Here is a 21,422-nt window from a genome sequence, read left to right as displayed (position 1 = left end):
TTAGGGAATGATACGGTAGGTTATTACCCGATACTAGTGATTCTTGGTAATTCTTGATTATTGGTTATCCTTGTCTTCCATATCGTTATTTGCCCCAAAACAAAGCTATAAGGAGTAGGAAGGTTTAAAAGTCAAATCTTAAACTAGTAATCAATTTCATTCATTTGATGGTTTTAGGAATATGTTTTAAAAAGGAAAAATTAGGTTTCAGATGCAATTTTGAGTTATAGAACTCAACTTGATCACAAGTCGCCAAGGATCCCAAAACCCTAAGATTATATTACTTAAAAGACCCTTGTTTTCTCTAATTTCTGTACCCTAGGTTGGATTGTGGAAAACCCCAAACTTGAATCAATCGAATTTAAAATCAATATTCATTTTTTTATTAATTTAATTTCTTTTACTTAGTTTCATATTATTCACATATTGATTTTCACTTTCGGATTTAAACAAAAGCAATTCATTTATTCTAATATTGACAATTTCCATAAACCAGTCATTGAGGACGATACCCGGAGTACTATAAAAGTCGTAGTGACTATTTCTCTAGTTTTTTTTTTTACCAGAGTTGTTACGTAAAAAGGCTAAGTATTTTGGTACAATAGAGAAGTTCAGTCACATGGTCATATCCTGTCTTTTTTTTTATCCAATTTACAATACAAAGCATCCTTGCAATTTTTTTTCCTCGGATTGACTATCTCATTTGCAATCAAAATTGCATTAAGGATCTATATACCTCCCATAAAGGCATTCTGGTTCTCTAACACCATGTTTTCAATCATTCTTTCCGGCTTATTCTCCCAAAGTTTTGTTAGAAGCTTATAAAAACATCCACAAGGCTAATTAGCCTAAAATGTTTAACGTCTCCGGCCTTTGGAAAAGCTCTCAAATTGATGAGGATTTGTATCATTTGAGCCTTTTTTTTCCTAACATGCTTGGATGTTAATTAATATATGCATCATAACAATTTTATAGCTACCCATTGAAATTAATATCCTAAAAAACTGATGCATATTATATTAATTCCTTTAATTAAAATTTGTATATTTTTTAATTAATATATCATAATCTCCAATAAAATATGAAAAGATTATTTTACTTATTATAAAAAAAGATTTTATTTTATTGATAAATCATTCATGGGAAAAAAGTATTACAAGGAAAAGAAAAACCAAGACAAAAAATTTCAAAAGTTTAAATTGCAAACAATTATTGTAACATTGAAAATTGAGGTAATGTTGGTGGTTGAATTTTATGAAAATATTAAAAATATCGTATGAGTTAAAATTTCATCGAGACTCATAAAAATAATATAAAAAAATCTTTAATATATCGTTATAAAAGTTTTATTTTAATATTTAATTTGCATAAATATATCATATTATTTCTTGAGATAGCATATATAAGTATAAATGATAATGGCAAATAGTCCACGTGGCCAAGGAGTCAACTTTCCTTCCAAAAAATCAAGATAAATTGTCAAAATTTCAAAGAAAACATGAAAATTTCACAGGAACATGGGAAATTTTTCGGAGACATTAATGGTTGGAACGCAGTTAGTCGTTTTTGTTCAAGACTGAGGAAAGAAAGAGAAAACCAATAGAAGAAAGGAAATAAAATTGAAGCATAGGAAATACTAAAATATGTTCAACAATAAAATCAGAAATCCTTGTTCCAGCGTCAGTACCATCATCATCTTGAATCATCTCTGTACAACTATGGAATCACATATACCATGACACATCTTCAAGAAGAATGTTCCAAGAAATAAATAAAAACAAATAGATCTTATTTACACCCCCTTTCGAACACATAACCGCGTATCGGTCCCCTATAACTCTCCTCTCCACAGGCACCCACTCTACCACTATTTTATTTGACCTATTCGGTCTTCCTGTGAAAGTTATTTGTCTATTAAAACAGAAATGTAACTATATGTTGACGCTATGAGACAGGGAAGACAGTTTCAGATGGTACCTATGAATTGGGCAGACTACTACTCCACATTCAGCTGAGCACTGCCTGCCTCCATCATCCCATTGCGAATCTGTGAACCAATATCCCTGACATGACCAGGGCCATGAGGTATGAAAACAGTCGTATTCTTTGACGAGTTCCCAAGGTCTTTGATGGTGTCAAAGTATTGGGTGACCATGATCAGATCCATCACCTCCTTAGCTGAGGTACCATCCACCTTGTTGGAGAAGTTCAAGATGTTCTCTCTCAAGCCATCAGTGATTGCCTGCCTCTGCTTGGCTACACCTACCCCACCTAGGTACTTGGCTTCAGCTTCAGCCTCTGCCTTCTTAACTTGGAGGATCTTTTCAGCCTCTCCCTTGTATACATTAGCAAGCTGAAGCCTTTGAGCTGTAAGACAAAAATAATGCTGTGTAGTACAGTTGCAGGTGCGGTCACATGACTCATGCATGCTGCGGAATCAGGGGACCCAACAGAAATATAGAATGTAAAGAATTGGGAAAATATTAAAAGTTGGAAAGAACCATGACTAATTCAGGAATATTGTAGAAAGGATGCCAAAATTTCCTTCTCTTTACTTACACTAAAGATGCTTTATTTACACTAGCATTCTTTCAAATTAGCTCATGATTGAGAGGAGATATATAAAGAAAACAGGCCAAAAGTTCACTCTTGTTACATATATTACAGATTGTTTACTTACATTAGCATTCTTTTAAATTAGCTCTCACAAACTGTAGACTTACATTTCAGATACAAGGAGCTATATTCTGTAGATTTCTTTCAAATTTGCTCTAAAACTGGATACCAACATTAAGCTCTTAATCCAACACTTAACACCCTTCTTATTCTACTAAAACATAATTTGTTTTATCCTTATTAAGAAGTGGAAGAGTTTATAGTTTATATCTGGATATTGAAAATCCATTCTACCTACATTGGAAGTTTGAATGAGAAAATTTGTCCAGTTGCAATAAGAACAAGAAAAAAACAGTAGAAGGTCAAAACCTGCATTTATCTCATTCATTGCCTTGCGTACAGAAGCATCAGGTATAATATCAACCATCAGTATGTGCTCTATGTTATATCCGTAAGCTCCCATCACCTGATCCATGTTTTCAACATATAATAGATATTTTAGAAAAATAAAGTTGCTTTTAGTGCACAAAATTTTGTTCAGTTATGCAATGGCAGAAGATACAAAGAAGATTCTCCAGCATCTTAAATAAGGTGACAAAAAAGTGTGACGGTGAAACCATCAGATGATAAGTTGATGACTAATACCCTAAAGTCAACTGCAACTAATTCAAATAATCCAATAAAATGCATACAGAAGTTAAACAAAGAACAGTAATTTAAGAATCATTGAGGGGAAACTAAAAGTTACAATGAAATGGATAGGATCATAGATTCACAGCTATCTCCTCCATTTCAAAATGTGAAGATAATACACTTCAAAATTCCAGGAAAAAAAAAAGTTTCTCCTATTTTATTTCCTCATCCTCCCATAAGGCAAGGCATAAAAGTTTTTAAACAAAATCATTCAAGCTAAGATCTTGTTTTCATTTTAATAGAAAAAGGGAGAGGCAACAGCACAATAAGAACCCAATAAAGCAGGGAAAGTATATGAATCACTGAAAATAAAGAGAACATAAAAGCATTAGTATAGCTGGTAATGGAAATGGAAATGAGGAAACATTAAAACGTAGAAATCATAATCTAGCAAGCTTTTTAAAGACTAATTAACTTCAAAAAAATTCTGTGATGAGGACTAGAAGAGCTCTGAAGCAGGATGCCACATGAATAGATTACCCATTAAAACCTTTTTCTCCAGTTCCGGACTTGCTGTAAGTCATCCTTGAACTAGTTTTCTAAGATTAAAAAGGAAACTATAACACAGAAGCAAATAAATTAGAAAGCAAGTTGAGCTTAGAAAGACGTATTGATTCCATAAGATTTCTAGTTAAATATTGTCTCACATTCTAAATGCCAGAGAAACTCCAACAGGAAAATTTTTTTGGACCAATTAGTTGGTGGAAGGTGGTGTAGTTCCCTAAATGTGTCAATGGCTGGCTACTAGTTCTAATTGTTGAGAGAAGAATATAGGTGAGAGGGAGTTCTTTAAAAAGGAAAAACAAGAAAAAACTATAAACTTGCATCAAGTACAGGCAATTGAATGAACCAAAATATAGGTCAATTGAATATGCATCTTTCCATAAAACTTGGCATATCACTATTAACCATTCAATCATCTGTAACAGCATCAAATTACCTTCTCAAGCTCCTCCAAGACGGTTTTAGCAACATCACCCTTTTGTTCAAACAGCTCATCCAAAGTCATTCTTGGAACATGAGCTCGAACCACTTGCAACACACAACAAAATGCATCATCAGAATAGCATCAAGAATCAAGGGTGAAAGAAACCAAAAAACCAGAAAATTTACTGCATAATATGGCTAAAAATTTCCAGATAACCATGCAAAAGTTACCATCAAACACAAAAGCCTGAATCTGCTCTTTGGGGTTCTGTAACTCATAAAAGGCATCATCCGCATTTTCTTTAATCACACGATATTGGATTGAGCAAAGCATTTGAACAAATACATTGTCCTGCAGAACATAAAATCATTATACCTGTTCTTTTGAAAGGCAATCTAATGCTTTACAAAACAACTAATATTTTGAACTATATAAATATGCACAAGAATCTTTACTAGCCTGACAAGGCTTTCCTTCTCATCACATACATTTATAATAGAACAGCTTATTGAAGAAGTATACCTGCCAAGCATCTGAACATAGCATAGAGTACGATAGCACATAACTGCTATAATTACAAGCCTTGGTATTGCATTTCAACAATTTTGTCTTCAATCACTGACAAAAGAATGCAGTAAAGCATTCACATGGGGTGCTTGGGTGCCTTAAGAATTTAAAACTAATAGAAAACCAGTTGAAGGTTAAGAAGAATGAAATTCGATCTTGAACTTCACTTCCATTTCTTCATTAATGGCCATTATCTTAAAGTTCCTTACTTTCCTTCATTTGGTTTTATGCAAAGTGTCAACCTAATGCAACTTGGCTTGGATATGGCAATGCAAAAAGATATAGAACAAGGAGTCATATGTTTTTATTTGTCCCTTCTAGGACTCGAATCTAGAACCTCCCACATCCCCACCTTAAGCCCTTGCCACCTGAGACAAGCCTCAGAGGCTAGCGCTAGGAGCGATATGATTAAGAAGTTCTAGTTTAAGTTGCTAAGCTCAAAAAAGAAAAAAAAAAAAATTATGGGTTGAAGCAGTAGGCAAGGACATCATATACCATGACTAAGAGTAAGACATGGACCTCAATGAGAAAGAACGGTGGGCAAATCATCACAGGACTATCCTGTTTAAAATAAATAAATAAAAAGATCGTATAAATAGGCCCACAATGGCAAAGAGGATTAATTTTTATGTTTTTTTTTTCGTTTTTGATTTTATTTATTTTTGAGATTTTTCAGCCTGAAGGAACATCTATTAGTTTCAATGAGTACCTAGCACCATTACATAATTTTTGTTATATGTGGATCACTGGTTACACTAGAGACAATTTATTGACTCTTTTCTTTTTAATTATTATTATAAAAAAAGACAACAACTTACCATGCTCTTTCTATATGTATTGTTTACATGTGGAAAATAACATGCAAATGGAACCAAAGAAATTACTATCACTAAGGAAGCAACAAGGCAAAGGAAGAAGAGAATGGTAAAATGTCAAAAGGTTATACTTCTGCAATTGAATCACCACATTCTACTTGGTTCCTTGAATCTAGGTATCAGATTCATTTTAGAATTATTTGGTGTTGGGAGGAATGAGGTGTACCTAGTTGTTGCCTGGATAGTTGCTAAATGATAAGATTTTTTAAATATCCATATCTTGGACAAGACAGCTTCTTGAACTGTTGCAGGAAGCCTATTCAAGACTCCTGCAAGTGCTAAGATACAATTGATAGTCTCATATAACATGCTTAAAGCTACAGGCTGGAAATTGAAGGAGACATGCTTTTCAACTCTTTTAGTCCATCAGCATCTCAATTGTGAGATTGTTCAAAACTCATCCACATAATCACCTAATCAGTATCTCAACTGTGAGATTGTCGGACTTAAAAGTTCATTCCTTAACAATCTTGTTATGTGGATTCGGGTGTGCATAAATATAAGTACTTTGTCCATAATTGATTGTGTAGATTGGATGGGTTCTTGTTGAGGGAGGGAGTATTTTTTTTGTTTTCCCTCTTTTTTGTTTTGCTCTTTTCAATCATCATTGTATACGTTGTACTCTTGTGCACTTTTAATACATTCTCTTATAAAAAAAATGATCACCTAATTAAAATAATCGTCCATGTTTGTTTATATTCTTGCTTTCTTCTCATCTACAACTGAGGTGAATTTTTAGGAATATGTTATCAAAATAAAGTTGATTACTGCTCCCAAACAGATCATGATGCCTACAGCCATTGCCTATGATTGAAGATTTAAAAATTATGATTTCAAAAGTGAGAGGCTCGCCCCATAGTTTGTATCACGGCATCTACCTATAACAGGTCTAGCAATGATTATGTCACCCAGTACACAGTCCGCATAAGTAAAAACAGGATCAATTCATGACTGTGATGATGTGGCATAACACTAGCAGCAAGTAGATATCTCAACAACAATGCTGGCACTCTTGATGCTGCACAACAAAGAATAGATTTCCATAACTAAAGCTTAATAATCCTCTTGGGCACCGCACTATTATCTAGACCAACAGAAAGTGCTATAAAGCATCTCCATATTCTCAATTGTCCATTAATACATGGCGCAGCTGAAGAGATGTTCTCTTAAATAAAGCATTCGCATCCAACTCCAAAGTACATATCCTGCGAGAGCAAATTGTATCCCTCCTTTTCAGGTTCAAACAAAAATTTCTTTTATTCAATTCAACCAACTTCAACCTGTACATTGCATCCAAACCTGAATTCAGCCAAAACCATACCGATCTACTCCCAGAATCTTGAACCCCACAAATCTAATTTTCAAAGTTTTTAGCTTTAAACATGTTTATGCTTTTCAAACTAAAAGTTTATTGCTACTAAGATAAGTCATCGAACGCTATTCTTCCTTACAATTGAAATAAGAAATGGAAAGTTTTGATCCAAAGTGAATAAAATTACAAAGTACAATGCAATAGGTTGCATCAAATTCAGGATCCTAATCGACAAACATATTCAACATGTTAATTACGATGCAATCGCAATACGTAACACCAATTAACCAGTCAATTCTGGAGAGAAGCGTATAGATGCAAAAGTCCATGTTTGGTTTCCGTGAAAATGCAAAAAAAGAAAGGGGGGGGGGGGGGGGGGGAGGGGGCGGGGGAAGAAACCAAAACTCTGAGGCTAAGGCTTCCTAATTCCGCTTAGCAAAGCCAATATTTTGATATTTCAATTTTAAAAACACCAAAAAAAAAAAAAAAAAAAAAAAAGAAGCATAAAGCATAATATTCAAAACCCATTTTCATTCATTTTCTCGAGAATGAAACAGCACCCCCAACCCCCAAAAAGAAGAGACAAAACAAATACCTTGGTCTTGGTCTCGATGCGGACATCGAGAGAACTGATCCGGGTAGACAAAAGGCCGGCGAGACACTCACCGGCTAAAGGGTTGAAGAAGTGGAAGCCAGGCTGAGCCATTTTGTCGAAGCGACCCCATCTCTCCACCACCCCTATGCTGGCTTGGTCTACACACGCCATACAACACAGGTTCCCCATTCTCTCTCTTAGGGTTTCTTTTTCTCTCTCTAGGATTCCGCCTTTGTTCCCTTGTCGAAGGAAGATTACAGAGGCAGAAAGACAAGTGGCTAAGATTGGAAAGTTCTTTGCATCTGCAATGAAATATCTGAATTATTACTTAAATACTTTATGGTCCGATAAGTATCCCATCGTATACCCATAAATATCTTATGAAAGTGCTTGGTATTAGTTTTCAAAAATAGTTTCGGCAGCTGTTTTAAAAAATAGTTTTTGAGTATCATATTTTAAAATTATTATTTAATTTTTATAAAATAAAAATATATTTAGGAATCTAAAATGTTTTAAACTGTTTTAATATTTTTAAATATATCTTAAAAATAAATTTTATATTTAATATTTTATTATAAATTATTTTACTATAATTATTTCTTAAAACAAATCTTATAAAACACTTGAAAAATAAAAAACAACTAAAATAGAAAATAAAAAATAGTTTTTAGTTGTTCAACATATTTTCTATATTTTTTTGTTCCAAAAAATAAAATACCGTTTTCAAAGTCAGTTCCAAACATACCCTCTTTTTCCTTTTTTAGATACATAACATAAAATAAAAAAATAAAAAAAATTGTCAAGGAAAATGAATTGTGTAAACATATTATTATTATATTTTATTTCAAGAAAAAAATCATATTAAAAAGTGATTTTTCTGAATTTGATTTATCATGAAAAACATTAAAAAAAAATCAAATATAATTAAGATTATTTATAAATTCCTTTTTTAGGTATATGACATAAAAAAAAATTAAAAAAAAAAAAAAAAACTTGAGCATTCTCAACTATATTTTGTGTAAGAAAAAGAAAAAACTCATATTTAAAAATGGTTTTTTCTATATTTGATTTATTATCAAAATAAATAAAAATATCAAATATAATTAAAATTAGTTGTAAATTCTTTTTTAATATATGGCTTAAACAAATTTTCGTCAATAAAGGAAAATGAATTGTTATGAAAGGAGGCATTGTCAACTATATTTTATTTTAGAAAAGAATAATTTTTTCTATATTTGATTTATCATGAAAAACATAAAAAAAAATTAAATTAAATATAATTAAAATTAGTTATAAATTCTTTTTTAGATATACAACATAAAAAAAAAATTGGAAAAAATAAATAAATACAACTAAAATGAGTTATAAATTTATATTTAAAAAATGTTTAATTTTTATAAAGAAAAGAAAAATAAGTGAAAATGAATTTTAAAAAATATTAAATCAATTCTTTTCTTTATTTTCTTTTCCTTACCTACCTTAAGATTATGCCTTTTTTCATTTTTTTTCCTATAGCTAATTTTCTTGAATCAAATGAGAGTTAATGTATTAGATTCATTAACAAATTTTTAAAATAATTTAAGACTTAAAAGTAAAAACTTTGAGCAATTAATATAAAATTTTCTTAGATCAAAACTTGTCCAAAATGATGATGTCACTTTTTTTTTCTTTGAACAAGGTATTCTTTGAATTTTTTAATACATTGATTCTTTAATGATTTTAATACTATTTAAAAATAATTTAAAATTAATAAATTATATCACTTATTACGAGAATTTAGACCAAATCGATGTAAAATATTGCAATAGTAATTAAGGAGTAAATGTATGTATAATAAAGAAAGTTGGGTTTATTTGCATATTTAAAAAAACAATTGTATTTATTTTTCTTATTTTTGAATAAAATATTATTAATATAATTTATAGATTTATTAAAATATTACTGTCTATTTTTATAATTTTTAGTATAACAGTAGCATCTTTTGAAAAAATAATTTGGATTTTTTTATTATGTATGAAATTTATCCATTTATTTGATATTTTTTTCTTTATAACTTAATATTTAAAAATCGTGTAAAATTTTAAAATATCATAATTCATCATTAAAATTTTATTTTAAAAATTACAGAAAAAAAAAAAAAAAAAAGTTGGGTGCATTTAGCAAGGATGAGTTTAGGAAAGGTAAATAATTAATAAATAAATAAATAAAAACAAGAAGATAGGTATATTTTGCAAGACTAGTGAGTTATAAAGTAGAAAGTTAAAGAAAAAAAGAGGAAGAAGAAAGAAGAAGAAAAGCAAGAATTGTGTCTTACATTTAACAACATGCATGAGTTCACAAAATAAATTTTTTCAATGTATTACTATTTGTGGTAACTTGAGAGATGATTATTTATTTTAGATCTTTGGCTCGAATTGTAGCAAAATTGGGCTAATGAATTGTTAAGCAAATCATGCATACACAAACAAAAAATAAAAAAGAATACAAAATTTTTAGTGTGATTCGACGATCAATGTGATTCATACATCCAATGAGTGTACTAACACTCAACAATTCCCTAATAAAAATGAATAAGAAGAATTATAATAGTAAAACCTCTCGAAAAAAAACATTTCAATTGCAGTCGAATGAGTTCAACCCCTGTAAACTGATCAAGTAGTTCAACTTTTGACATCTCAAGTATAACATAATAAAATTAATTTAGGCTTCACAATCCAACACAAATGTGGGTAGGTATCCAACTTAGATAGCATAAATTTTCCCAAGTATTTTCTTAGGCCTTGAGGGCCTTAATGGCATCCATAACAAAAATAAAATTAAATAATAAAATTTAAGACATGTCTTATTGTTTGCATAGTAAATAAAAATAATAATGATTTTTTTTTTTGTGTTAGCCATAAAAATCAATACAAAATAAATATAATGAAATTTATTTAAAATTTTACATATTTTTTAAATACCTAACAAATGTGATAAAATCAATTTTAGTTAAGTGAATACATATAATATAAATTTCTTTTTCATCTATTGAGTTTGATAAAACTTTAGTATTTGTTTGTATGTATTTTTTATTTTTCATTTTTAAAAATAAAATATAGTAGTAAATTCTATAAAATAAAATAAAATAAAAAATATATTAATTTTTATGTAAAATGTCTGGAATTATCATATATCTTTTTAAAAAAATTAAATTTGATATGATAAAAAAAAATTATCCTCTCAAATTTTTTAAATAGTTTTTAAAAGTTGTTATTTTTTTAAAGATATGTCTCAAAGAGTTAACAAGAAGAATCACTTCAAGAGAATCCTTGCAATGACCTTTAAAAGTAATATCTTGGGCATCAATCTAAAGAGAGTTGGGTAGCTTTCCCTTTAAACTCGGAATTATTAAATAGTGGCGCAAAGCTTTCGATCCTAAACAAGATCACAACGGCAAGACTTAAGAGAAAGGAGGTTTATTGATCTTGAGCCTTCTACTTTATCTTCCAATGGTACATGAAAAACTAATTCCTAACCCAATGGAAAAAGCAAGCAGTCTCCTTGAACCTTAAATATTTGATGAGTTTAAATTAAATTATACTTTAAATTGTTGTAAGTTACGCATTGTGTTGATATTAAGGTATGGGCAATTAATATAATATATTTAGCATTATTATTTTTAGGTAACAGGCTTCTTTTGTCAAATATTCATTTAAATAAATAGAACAAAAGATATTTGAGATTTAAAGGAAAAATAATTGTTTTAGTTTATTATTATAAGTTGTTTTTAATTTTAAATTATAATATTAAGTTATTTTATTAAATATATTTAATGTAACTAAAACTTAAATTAAATTATTAAATTAATTTAATAATTAAACACAAGCATATTTTCTCACTTTTGGAATATTAAAAATAAAATATAAATGAAAAATTAAGTATCCTATAAACCATACAAAATCCTTACTCGTAACAATCGTGAAAAGCATGTATCCAAAATGTAATTTCATTGAATATATTTGACAAAAATAAAAATAAAAATGGAATAGATTTCTCACCACAACCCAATGGACGTTCACTTTTGAAGTATTATGCTCTTCCACCATTTTGTAAATTTGAGAGTCTCTAGTATGTTATTTTAAATTTATTTTACTTATTTTAATTTGTTGGGATAAGAAATAAATAATTTAAAAATATATAATTTTAAAACTAATTTCATATTTTTTTAATTAATTTAAAATTCATTTTTCTTAATATTTTTTTTTCTTTCCTTAGTATTTTTCAAAAACAAACATAACTTTCTAAAACTAATCATTCTCTTATCAATACAAATTTCTATTTTTATAGGAGTCCAAACTTAATAAAAAACAATCGAATTAAAGAGAAAAAAAATAAAAAACTTGAATAATAAATTTAAATTAATAAAATTAGTATTTATTTTTCTTTAATTTTGGAATAAAATTTTTAGGAATACATAAGCTTTTAAATAATTTTAATTATATTTTACTTTATTTTTGTATTTTGTTTATAGGCAAATTAAAGGACAAAATTTTAGATTCCTTTTGTTTATAGGAAAGTCACGTGATTAGTCATTTTTGTGGATATAGCATACAAGTTTAGAAACACAATCTGAATAGGATTCTAGAAAATAGAAACTTCTCCCCCAAAAGGTTTCCAAATCCAAATACAACTCAACCATATATATCTATAAATAGTGTAGAAAAGGCAACCAAAAGGAGAAGGAGAAGGAGAAGAATAGTGAGTTCAAGCAATACCCAAAAGGAGAAGAAGAAGAAAGAAGAAAAAGAAGAAACATGGAAGATCCAATACTATGCGCCAATGGATGTGGCTTCTTTGGGACAACTGCCACTCGAAACCTATGCTCCAAGTGCTATAGAGATTTTCTCAAGGAAGAAGAAGAGTTTATGAAAGCAAAAGTCATGTCCATGAAGAAAGCTATGGGGCCAAGGGTAGAGTCAACCTCATTTTTAGATGATGTTGCCACCTCCATGGCTCAACTATCTTTATCTTTGGACAATACTAAGAAGACTAGTAATGGTGATCCTTCCACGAAGATGAAGTCGGAGCAATGCGAGATGTGTAAGAAGAAGGTGGGAATCATAGGATTTAAGTGTAGGTGTGGGACTATGTTCTGTGGGAAGCATCATTTGCCCGAAAAGCATGAATGCAACTTTGACTACAAGGCTATGGGGCGTGAGATTTTGAGGAAGCAAAACCCATCATTGAAGCCTGAGAAGTTACCAGGAAGGTTATGAACTGTAATAGGAAACCTTTATTTTTCATTACATGGAAATTGTTAAATCTTACGATTTTGAATTTCAAGGAGGAGTGATTCATGAAATGTTTCATATGGTTGGGACTGAATTTTTAATCAAATCTTTGTTTTATGGTGAGAACTTCGATTGATTTATATTTATTTTCTATCAATTAATTTAATATCTTTTGTCAACAGTACTCCTAAAAACCGTTATTGTTATTCAACAGAATCCATTAACATTCATAAAAGAGTGTTAAAGAAGAAAAGGAAACCTATTTGCCGCCGAAAATTGAGGGTTGGTTGTTGAAAACAGTTTTTTTTAATATTACCTGTTTTTACTTCTTAAAAACATTAAAATAAAAAGTTGTTTTTACTTTTTATTATAATTATCAAAGTATTTTTATTTTTTTATATCAAAGATATATCTACTAAACATATTCATACTTGAAATAATAATAATAATAATAATAATAATAATAAATAAATAAATAAAATTACATTTTTCTATTTAAAAATGGTAATTTCGGAATGTGTTTTAAAAACACTTCTAAAAAATTTTATTCAGGAATTTGGAATATTTTCGACTTCCAAAAATAATTAAAATTATCATTTTAACAACTATTATTAATTAATTATTAAAATGATAGGTTACTGTGAGAATAATCTAAATATCTTAAATTTATTTATTTTTTAATTGACTTAAAACAAGAACGGAATAATTAAAGATAAAATAAATAAATAAAAATATTTTTATCTTTATTTTTTAAATAGATGAGGATAATACTAATTTAAAATATTATTATTATTATTATAATTAATTCATTATAAGAATAGGGATATAACAAAAATGACACAGATAGCATAAAAATAAATATATAACTAAAAATAATTAAAATTCGGAATTTATTCAAAAGAATATTTATTAATATAATAATTTATTTCCTTAACATCCATAAATATCTCTAAATATAGTAATTTTTGTGGATATATCATGTAAGTTTAGAAACGCTATCTAAATAGGATTTTAGAAAATAGAAACTTCCCTCCAAAAGGTTTCCAAATCCAAATACAACTCGACCATATGTATGTATAAATGGTGTAGAAAGGGCAACCCTCTCACATATGAAAAATCTCAAGCAATACCCCAAAGGAGAAGGAGAAGAATAGTGAGTCCTCTACAAACAAGAGAAACATGGAAGATCCACCACTATGTATCAATGGTTGTGGCTTCTTTGGGATGCTTGCTACTCGAAACCTATGTTCCAAGTGCTATGGAGATTTTCTTAAGGAAGAAGGAGAGTCTAAGAGAGCAAAAGCCATGTCCATGGAGAAAACTATGGGGCCAAGGGTAGAGTCAACCTCATCCTTAGATTATGTTGCCACCTCCATGGCTCAACTATCTTTATCTTCTGAGAATATTAACAAGGTTATTAATGGCGATTCTTTTATGAAGAAGAAGCCAGAATGATGCGAAATGTGTAAAAAGAATGTGGGAATAATAGGATTCGAGTGCAGATGTGGGAGTATGTTTTGTGGGAAACATCGTTTTTTGAAAAGCACGAATGCAACTTCGACTACAAAGCCCTGGGACATGAGATTTTGATGAAGCAAAACCCACCATTGAAACCTGATAAGCTACAAGGAAGGTTCTAAACTATAATAGGAGGAATATTTTAATTTTAGCTTTGTCACATGGAAATTGTTAAATCTTGAGATTTTGGTTTCAATGAGAAGAGAGTCATGAAGTGTTTCTTAGGGTTAGGATTGAACTTTTAATTAAATCTTTATTTATGGAGAGAATTAAATTTGTTTAAAATGTAATTCTAGCATGATTAGTACAAGTATTTCTTTAATGTACTTCCTTTGATTGATATTCTCTTCTAAAGCACCATAAATAAGAAAATGTTTTTTTTATAAGCCCCCTAAATAGATCAATATCACTTTTACAAACATAAAAAATTAATTTTTATGTAATGATTCTAACATTTATAATATTTTCACCCTTTGTGTATCAAGAAAATATTTGCAAACAGTTAATAGAAAGTAGTATTATGGTGAAAAATAGTCTTATTTTTATAATAATAGTAATCAATAATGAAAATATCAGTTGGGTTTTTTGGTAACGTAAAAATTAATGAAAATTATGAAAATATTAAAAAATTTTCTAATAAATTATATAAGAAAAATAAAAATGGACATTTAATTTAATTTTTTAAAAATTGATATATATACAATTTGTTTGATAATAATATCCTCTACGTCTATAAGAAAATATAAATTAATAAGTATATATTTATTATTAAATTGTATTATATATTATTTTACAATAATATTACGATAATATGTTTAATTTTTAAAATATGTTTAATATTAAAATCATGATCCATTTTAATTTAAATGTATTAAATGATATCAAATAATAATAATATATGAAAAAATTTTCATTTTTATATTTTTTTATATTTAATAAATATATATTATATAAAAAAAAAGAACAATTAAGAAAATTATGTTTTATATTTTTGGTAATAAATTAAATTAAATGTAAAAATAAAATAATTAGAATTAATTTATTTAATAATAAAAAAAGGAAAATTTTTTAAATATATTGAAAAAAATCGAAGAAAAATAGGTGAAATATAGATAAAATGTCCGAAAATATTAATGGATATATCTTCCCAAATTGATATATCTTCCCATTGGAATCCACGGCTGCATATTTTAAAGTAATGACCCATTAATTAATCAACAACAAATTTGAATAGTAATCTTTCTATTGTTTCAAATAGAAAATTTATCTACACTTAGTGACTTATCACTCTTATTCACAGGTTAAAAATAAAAAATAAAAACAATACAATAATTTAGAAGAAATGGCACTTTAAAAAATATTTTAAAATATGTATAAAATTTCAATATATATAACTTTAGTGTAAAATATTAAAATTATATTATGTCTTGAGGACACAATTTTAATATATTTTCCTATAAAACATTATTGTTATTCTTTCCTTTCTAATTAACAATCAACCATGAAAATTTCCAATTATGCATTCATTCTCAACAATACATTCGCATGGGATGTCATATTTCCAAATTACAAAACTTCTCCTGAATCCTCTAGTAGAATTAGTTTTATGGTGTTTTTAAAAAACACTGAAAAGAAAAAATTCCCAATTGCTATTAGCAACACCATTTTTACTAATACAACATTTTACATTCCTAAATTACCCTCCCTTATTCTTTCCTCCTCTCTCTCCTTTCTCCTCTCCCCTCTTTCCTCCCCACCCTCACGTCCCATTTGCACCCCATTTTGATTTTTTTTTTCTTTTCTTTATTTTTTTCCCAACCCCACCCCACATTTTAGCATTCTTTTTCTTTTATTGTTATCTTCCTTTTCATCTCTACCCACCCAACCCCCCACCCACGTAAACTTTTTTTTTCTTTTCATTTCTTTTATTTTTTCACACTCAATTGTTTTTCATATTCTTCTTTTATTTTAAAACAAAATAATTTCTTTAAATAATAAATTATAAAATGATTTTTTTCATCAAAAGTATATAAAGTAAAATGATTTTATTATATTCAATGTTTTAATGTGAAATTCATAACTCATTTTTTTTAAATAAAAATTATTACTAAAATTTTAAAATAAACAATATTTAATTAGAATGGTTTTCAAAAAAATATATTTTTTATTGTGTTCAATATTTAATTACAAAATGAAAGTTATAAATCTTACTTTAAAATTATCATTAGATGATTGAATTTCGTATGTGATTCGCAACTTCAATCAACTAGAATTTAGGTTTAATATGTTGAGAGAAGGTTAGAGAGAGTTCTTCATTAAAAATGGTATATGTGGAAAAATATTACTAAAAAGTGTTACGTTTAGCAAAAGGAATATTGAGAATGACAACCCTTTTTTTTAAATAAAAAAAATAGATATTTGACATAATTTAGAAAGTATTTTTAAAAAATTAAAAAATTATTTATAATATTTTTCTAAAGAAATATTTATTATAGTGTTTTTAAAATTTTATTTCTTTTTTAGAAATATGTCTTGAGCCCTTTACCCGAGTTAAAGGATTTCGCATCAACAGCCCCCTCAAGTTCTTCTTTATCTGACACATGGATGAAAGAAAATGGAGTAGTGTGCAACATTATAAAGAGTTCTAGATTAAAGAGTTTCATACATATATATGAAGAAAGTGGAGTAGTGTGCAACATTATAAAGAGTTCTAGATCTAAAGAGTTTCATATATCTTTTGTATATAGAATTTGTGTAGGGAATTTTTGTGACTCCTAGAGAAATAAGGAACCTTCAAGGGTTTCAAAGGGTAAAGGGTAATTTTGTGACTCCTAGAGAAATAAGTAACCTTCAAGGGTTTCAAAGGGTAAAGGGTAAATATGAGGTGGCCTCATTTGGATAAAGCACCAAATACTTGAGAACAATCTTAGTCTTGTAAAGCATTCTAATGGAATACAGGTTCTATGTTCTTCCAAATGCCTTTGAAGTGTTCCTCACTTTTAAGCCACAATACAAGTTCTATTCTTCCAACAGCTTTAAGTGTTTCTAGCTTTCAAGCCTAGTTGGATTACTTAGCAATGAAGAAGGTCAAGACTTTGATTTTTTCTCATAGTTATTGAGGGCAACATAGGGATTAGATTGTCCAATATAGAGTTGAGTATATTTTTTGGAAGCCATGTCCTGTCCCATGAGCTTGCAAAGGGGACATGGACATAAACTCATAAAGCTGAACATTTCTTAAAGATTCAAAAGCAAATAAAGATCCATCCCTCTATATATATATATATATATATATGTATTTTATAACCGTGGATGTCCGGGCCAGCTTACGCGCACCTCGACTAATCCCACGGGGCCCTGAAATTAATGATCGGGTAAACCTCCAGTGGCTCTGAAGGGACTCGAACTATATATATATATATAACAATTAGAATAGTTTAAATTTAGTTTTCTTTTCGGAGAAACTACTTTCCAAAAAATTAATCAATTTCTTATAGAGACAAATTTCTATTTTTATATAAGCTAAAAAAAACTAATGAATAAACACAAATAATAAATTTAAATTTAATAAAATTAAACTTTCACATTTATTTTATTTTATTTTTTTTAATTTTGGAAATAAAAAATTTAGAAATACATAAGCAACCTTTTTATGTCAAGTCAAAAGACAAAATGTTGGATTCCTTTTCCTTCTAGTGGTAGATTTTGTCCCTACTTTAAATAGCAAAATAGAAATATAAAAAATCAATATATTCTATTTGAATTTATTTATGTATACCTCTCTTGAATTATTTTAAAAAATAATTTGTATTTATTTACACAAAGGATTTATCATCAGCTCTTCTAATAGGATTTTCCAAGTCATTGAACTTCTATATAGATTCAAATCTTATATGAAAAATTAAAATTAAAATTTTGAAAAAAACCATAAAAAGACTAGATTTAATTATTAACCTGTTATAACTTTTTGTTTTGAAAAATTAACAATAAAATTTTAAATATGCAATTGATAATAATCTTAAAATTTTAAAACTTTTAAAATTTTTTGAAATTAATAATTAACATTCACAAATCACGAAGACATGCCCATTTGTGAAGATAAAAAAAAAACACCTTCAAAAACATAAAAAGAAATTTATTTTTATTTTTTATTATGATTATCAAATATTTTTTATTTTTTAAAATAAAAACCAAACATACCATAGTTTTAAAAATCAGATCGGCGATCGAACCATCGATCATTAGCTTATTTGGTTTGGTTCAATGGAGTAAACCGTTGTAAAATTAAACCTCTTTTGAACCATCTAACCTGGCGATTAGACTGTCAAATCGAACAAATCTTTCAATTTTCTGAGAACATATGCAAAAACTATTATCAAAAAACAATTTTTAAAAAACATTTTTCAAAAACATTTCTATGATATTTTCTAAAACAAAAGTTTGTTGGTGTTTTCTATGGTTTTAAAAATAAATTTTCTATTTTTCTATATAAATTTAAAATAAGCAAAAATAATTAAAATATATTATAAAAAAACACTATATATATATATATATTCTATTTTTAAATACGAAGAAATGTTTTTTGTGACATAATTTTCTATTTTTTTTATTTATTTAGCAAAGCTTGTTTTCTTTATCTTATATTATCTTACCTCATTACCTAATTAATTGTAACTAAAATTTTTAAATATTTTGTTATATAAAAGACTTAATTAATTTTAATTAAACTTCTATAAAACAATATACTCCCAACTGTATTCAAATTGTTACTAATTAAATTTAGTAAAAAATTCTAAACCATTAATCCTAGTTAAAAAAATTTATATGTGATTAATTCTAATTAATTTTTATTAAATATATTAATAATAATTAATCTTAAATATCATCAATTAATTTAAATAATAAAAATCAAGATATTAAATAAAAATTACTTCTTAATTAATTCTAAATATTCTCTATTAAATAGATTAAGTTTAATTAGACAGACGATGACTTTCCAAAGATCCTCAAAAGTGCCAAACTCCAAAGATCTTAAAAGTGTGTACAAGTTCCTCATGCTTCTTTTAACCCCTGAATCTATCATTCTAAATTTCTTTTTAAATCTTTATGCACTTTTCAAATTAGAAAAAAAAAATAAAATTGAAGCTTCATTTGAAATCTTAATTGATTTTTAAAATTTCTGTGCACCTCCTAAAATACGTAATACCCATATTTCATGTTATCTTATCTCATCATTAATTTTAATTAATATTTATATTTGTTCTAATTTTAAGGAATAAATTTATTTAATAAATTTATTTTTTAAGCATGCATGTTTAAAGTATTATAAATGACAAGATATCCATAAAAATACTTATCATAAAAGATAAATTATGAATGTAAAGTCATGATCATAAAATATACCCTCACTAAACATGGATAAAAGAACGAGATTTGAAATTAAAAATAAATTAATTATTTTAACTTAATATTTAAAAATTATTTAATTATTAATCAAATATGTTTAATTTACTTAATGACTTAAATTAAATTATTAAATCATTATGTTAATTTAACTAACAGTCTTATGGGTGTAGAATATTATGATAGTAATTAAGAAGTAAATCTGTAAATGTATACATGTAATAAAGAAAGTAGGTTTTTTTGTGGATTGCATATATTTTCATTATTATTTTAAATAAAAAATACTATCAATACAATTTATAGATTTACTAAAAATTTTATGTCTATTTTATTTTTATTTTATTTTTAGAAAAAAAAAATCAGCACCTTTAAAAACAATAATTTGGATTTTTTATTATGGAAGAAATTTATCCGTTTATTTTATATTTATTCCTCCTAACTTAATATTCAAAAAATTGTGTAAAATTTTAAAATATTATTATTCATTCTTAAAATTTTATCAAAACATATGATTTGAGATAAAAAAAATAAAAGGGAAAAGTGAGATTTGATTCTTTAATATGAAAATATATGTAAAAAAGAACTCCAAAGTTTTTTAATTAGTATTATCTTCGTCTATGTAAAAATAATTTGAAATACATGCACTTTTTAATGAGTCAACTAATTATTCCAAAAAATGCTCTTTTACTTGTCATGTCATTTAAACCAATTGACAACTAGACTCTTGCATATAGATGTTTCCTTTTCTTTTATATATTATTATTATTATTATTTGAGATTTTTTTTGTTTAAAAACAAATACCTCGTAGGATTCTTATTTTAGTTTCTTAAAAGTTTATAAACTATTATGTAAAAAAATCCTATTTAAATAGGAATAATGTTTTTTCTATTTCCTAGAGTTTTAAGAGAAAATATTGTTAAACAAATCCTATTTAATTATAATTACCCATTCAAAAAATAATAAAGTTGTTTATTAAATAATAAATAATAAATTTAGTAATATATAATTATTTTTAATTATGATTAATTTATTTAATATAAAATAATTATTTATTTATTTATTTATTTTTATATTATATATCAAAGTACAACCATATTGTAAAATATTTTATATCTAAAAAACTCTTACAACAAATCTTATTTTCTATTATATTAAATAATTATTAATATTATATAATAAATACAAATTTATTATTGGTTTATTTATTGTCAAGAATATGAATTTATTTTTAACTTATTAATGTTAGAATAAACTATTTTTTTTTTCAAATTCTTACTTTATAATGTTTCTAAAAAGAAAAAAAAATCATAAATAATAAAATATATTAAAGGAAGGGAACATCTACATTAAGAAGTCTAGTTATATGACATGAAGTAAAAGGATATTTTTGGGAATAATTGGATGACTCATTAAAAAAACACATATATTTCAAATTATTTTTAAATACATGAAGATAATATTGATTTAAAATATTTGAGATTCTTTTTTTATATATTTTCATAGTGAATCAAATTTGACTTTTTCCAAAATAAAAAATAAAATAAAATAAAATGGATGCATTTATCAAGAATGAATTTGTAAAGTAGGAAAAATAAAGAATAAATAAATAAATAAGATGATATTTTTAATTCCTCTAGGAATGCC

The 21,422-nt window shown here is 26.9% G+C and overlaps 2 protein-coding genes across 2 annotated transcripts; one reads left to right on the top strand and one right to left on the bottom strand.

Moving 5' to 3' along the window:
• Positions 1 to 1,631: 1,631 nt before the first annotated feature.
• On the bottom strand, positions 1,632 to 7,891 carry LOC117934092 (hypersensitive-induced response protein 4). The gene is made up of 5 exons (XM_034855706.1): positions 7,587 to 7,891; positions 4,468 to 4,588; positions 4,250 to 4,341; positions 2,986 to 3,082; positions 1,632 to 2,367 (listed from the first exon to the last, which is right to left on the bottom strand). The coding sequence occupies exons 1-5, from the start codon at positions 7,773 to 7,775 to the stop codon at positions 1,997 to 1,999; spliced, it is 870 nt and encodes a 289-aa protein (XP_034711597.1). The 5' UTR covers positions 7,776 to 7,891; the 3' UTR covers positions 1,632 to 1,996.
• A 4,488-nt stretch (positions 7,892 to 12,379) lies between these two features.
• LOC117933295 (zinc finger A20 and AN1 domain-containing stress-associated protein 1-like) lies at positions 12,380 to 12,841 on the top strand. Its single transcript, XM_034854667.1, has one exon. It carries the CDS (start codon positions 12,380 to 12,382, stop codon positions 12,839 to 12,841), a length of 462 nt encoding a protein of 153 aa, XP_034710558.1.
• Positions 12,842 to 21,422: the final 8,581 nt, after the last annotated feature.

The sequence above is a fragment of the Vitis riparia genome, chromosome 16 (assembly GCF_004353265.1).
Source record: "Vitis riparia cultivar Riparia Gloire de Montpellier isolate 1030 chromosome 16, EGFV_Vit.rip_1.0, whole genome shotgun sequence".
Classification (NCBI taxonomy): Eukaryota; Viridiplantae; Streptophyta; class Magnoliopsida; order Vitales; family Vitaceae; genus Vitis; species Vitis riparia.
The sequence above is the reverse complement of the archived record's forward strand: the minus strand, read 5'-3'. Positions and strand labels throughout refer to the sequence as shown.

Coding starts and splice junctions, on each gene's coding strand:
- LOC117934092 (XM_034855706.1), bottom strand. CDS start 7,775: ATGGGGAACCTGTGTTGTATGGCGTGTGTAGACCAAGCCAGCATAGGG. Junction 4,589..7,586: donor GCATCGAGACCAAGACCAAG/GTATTTGTTTTG, acceptor TATGTTCTGCAG/GACAATGTATTTGTTCAAAT. Junction 2,368..2,985: donor AATGAATGAGATAAATGCAG/GTTTTGACCTTC, acceptor TTTGTCTTACAG/CTCAAAGGCTTCAGCTTGCT.
- LOC117933295 (XM_034854667.1), top strand. CDS start 12,380: ATGGAAGATCCAATACTATGCGCCAATGGATGTGGCTTCTTTGGGACA.